Below are 2,901 nucleotides of genomic sequence, written 5' to 3' on the forward strand. Positions count from 1 at the left end.
ACTGCATTCTTTATCTAGTTCCTTGAAAAGGGTGTTCTCACCATACCAAATTTCATTTTGTTTTGGTCAGGGGAAAATTCTTGTTTGAATTATAAAATTTAATATCAAGATATTGACAAAAAATTAAACCTCAAGTAAAAAAAAGTTGTGGTCTATTGTTTAAGTCCATCTATTAAATATTCAAGTTCATATGAAATGGTAAAAATTATGAAGTGTATCAACACTAATACCAGCTGTCTATCATTCTCATAACTTTCTGATAATTCCACGCACACAATAAAGTATAGCTATAACTATAAACGTTAGAAATATACCACACTCTACAAAATTTAAAATTCAAAAACAGCTAAAATGTGGTAGAAAAAAAATTCATTAATGATTTAAAAAACAAGGTTTTGCCACTGTTAAAGTGGCATCATCAGGTACTCAGAACAATTTTACACAACACTTAAGTACATCCAATTGGTGACGTCAATCACATAACCTTGGGCTAGTATAAGTATAAACCTACTCATTGTGCTATACTTATTAAAGGTTTGTATTCCTTTATTAAAATGGCTTCTTTTATTTTATGTTTATTAATATTAGGTTCTCGACAAATATCTATCCCATTTTAACTGTTTTTGAATTTAAAGTATGGCTATGTCACTCATGATTTCATTGTTAATTCTGTTCACGTACAATCATACACCTCACACAAATTTGTAACTGAAACAGATGTGTGAAATGTGAAGATTTAGAAGCTAGATCTAGTAATGTCCATCTATCAAGTTATAAAGATTTTCAAAAACGTTGAATAATTTTTATTTACACAACTTCATTTATATATATACACACAGACACATAAATGTGCTTACACTTCTACTGGTAAGGTTCACTATTTCATAAGTACCAACTGCTTTTGGAAAAATGCTCCATCACCAGAAGTAGCTTTCTAAAAAAATTCAAAACAACATGAATTCAATGTGTTTAGAAAATAAGAAACAGCAAGATGAGAGAAGGCAAGTCTTTTACTAAACAAAGCACCAAACCAACCTAAGTGTTCTCATTCATACCTCATATTATCAAACAAAAGTTGAAAAAAATGCAAATGTCTAATTACTAGCTCTACAGCTCTTATAAATCTGAAATTTTAAAAGTTAATAGTCATACTTTCAGTCAGAATGTAGGCAAGACCTTAACTTTAAAGAATCTTAAGGAGCAAAGACATTTACTTAACAAATAATCATAAGAGGATAAGGCATTTACTTTATATAGAATCTTTAGGAGAATAAATCATTTACTTTAAAAGAATCTTAAGGCACACATTATTAGTTCTAATAAATTGTTTATAGGAGGAGGGGTTATTTGGTGACTAGTGTGGTGTGGGGTATTTGACCTGAAAGTACAGTGTATCTATAAACATGATCTGGTTGTATTATGTAAGATGTTTTTCTTACGCATGCCTACAATGGTACAGTTTTAGGGGTACCTAGCTTTTTTACACCAAATGTTACTATCTAGAAATAAACTTCTCAAAGTTGCAAAAAATGTAGAGAAGCTTCTCCCTGCCTTATGGAAGGAAACCACTGAATGTGTGTATATATATATACTTTAGAAAAGGATAATAAATAAATGGTAAGAGGGTACAATGTTTTAATAACCTTGATTTCATCAAGAACTTGATAACTAATAATCACTTCCAGGGATTTCCCATCTCTCTCTATCTGTCTATCTTCATCATTCTATTAGTTATTCAAAGCATTCAATAGAAAAATAAACATTAACTCAATATGATTACCTTATTGATTTCTTTGAAACGCTCATAGCTGACAATTTCCTCTAAAACCTCTCCACTGCCTTTCACAAGCCTATTAAATAATTAAAACACTTATCATGAAAAATTCTACATCTTTAACATATACTTTATCTCAGAAATTTTGAAATTATGATAACTTTAGGGTGTTCCACCTTCCATACATAACATTTCAGTTACTACAACTACTCAATCTTCAGTTAACAGATGATCCAAAATAATAAATTGTAGCATGAACTTGTCAACCTATGTATATTTAGTGAGATGTAGTAATGTTACTAAACTTTTTCAGCATAATGACTTGTTTATCCTTACATATAAAATATTCTTACAGGATTCAACACATTTCTACATACAACAAGAGTATTTATTCAAGTCACCCAGATAAACCTCAGAAGAAAGTGGATAGCTAGCTCTAACAAGTGGCAAATAGTGTTCATGAAACACTTTTGTCCACACTAATGTTATACTGTATATACTTAAGTTTCATCAATTCGATTGATGTTGACCTTTGAAAATTAATCAGGTCTAGAATGTTGTATGTGGTACTTGATTTACAAGTTTGATAATATTCATTTATGCTGTATTGAAATATAATTTCATAAGGTTGGGGAAAATGCTTTACATACCAGCAACCTTTTGACCTTGAACTCTGACCCATGGCCTTCAAAACTAAATCAAGACTAGAAGTTTGTATGTAGGACCTGCTACATAACACATACATCAATGTTCTTTGATGGCTCCATTTTGTAGGTGCAAGAACATTGTGCCCGAATCCACAACCAAAAACTCACACATCAGAACGTAGTACAAAACACCAAAGTAAACCGCCGATTTAACGACTTCACAACTCTTCAAATACACGAAGCAATAAAAATCCTACAGCAAACTCCCATAATCAACAAACAATCGACAGGAACAGCACGCACACTGCTACTTCTTGGCGAGAAACCCCCAGGCCACAATACAACACTCCACCAATTAACGTCTTCTACGAGCTAGTTACCACCACCTGCTTACCCATACCTATAAATATCCACCAACAGTAATCACAATTCACACAGCATTCAGCCTGTATAATGGATGCAGAACGCATTCGAAGCGCG

At 32.0% G+C, this 2,901-nt stretch overlaps 1 protein-coding gene across 4 annotated transcripts in view; it reads right to left on the bottom strand.

The window, feature by feature from the left end:
- Window positions 1-788: 788 nt before the first annotated feature.
- Window positions 789-2,901, bottom strand: part of LOC106470442 (ADP-ribosylation factor-like protein 6-interacting protein 4) — a 5,284-nt gene continuing 3,171 nt past the window's right edge. For all 4 annotated transcript variants that reach the window (XM_013931001.2, XM_013931000.2, XM_022399040.1 and 1 more), the window contains exons 4-5: window positions 1,781-1,850; window positions 789-934 (exon numbers count right to left, since the gene is read on the bottom strand). In XM_013931001.2, coding sequence (XP_013786455.1) covers window positions 878-934; window positions 1,781-1,850 — 127 coding nt within the window. In that variant the 3' untranslated portion in view covers window positions 789-877. The remainder of the gene's footprint in view (window positions 935-1,780; window positions 1,851-2,901) is intronic.

This window comes from Limulus polyphemus, unplaced genomic scaffold (assembly GCF_000517525.1).
Source record: "Limulus polyphemus unplaced genomic scaffold, Limulus_polyphemus-2.1.2 Scaffold4008, whole genome shotgun sequence".
In the NCBI taxonomy this organism is placed as follows: domain Eukaryota; kingdom Metazoa; phylum Arthropoda; class Merostomata; order Xiphosura; family Limulidae; genus Limulus; species Limulus polyphemus.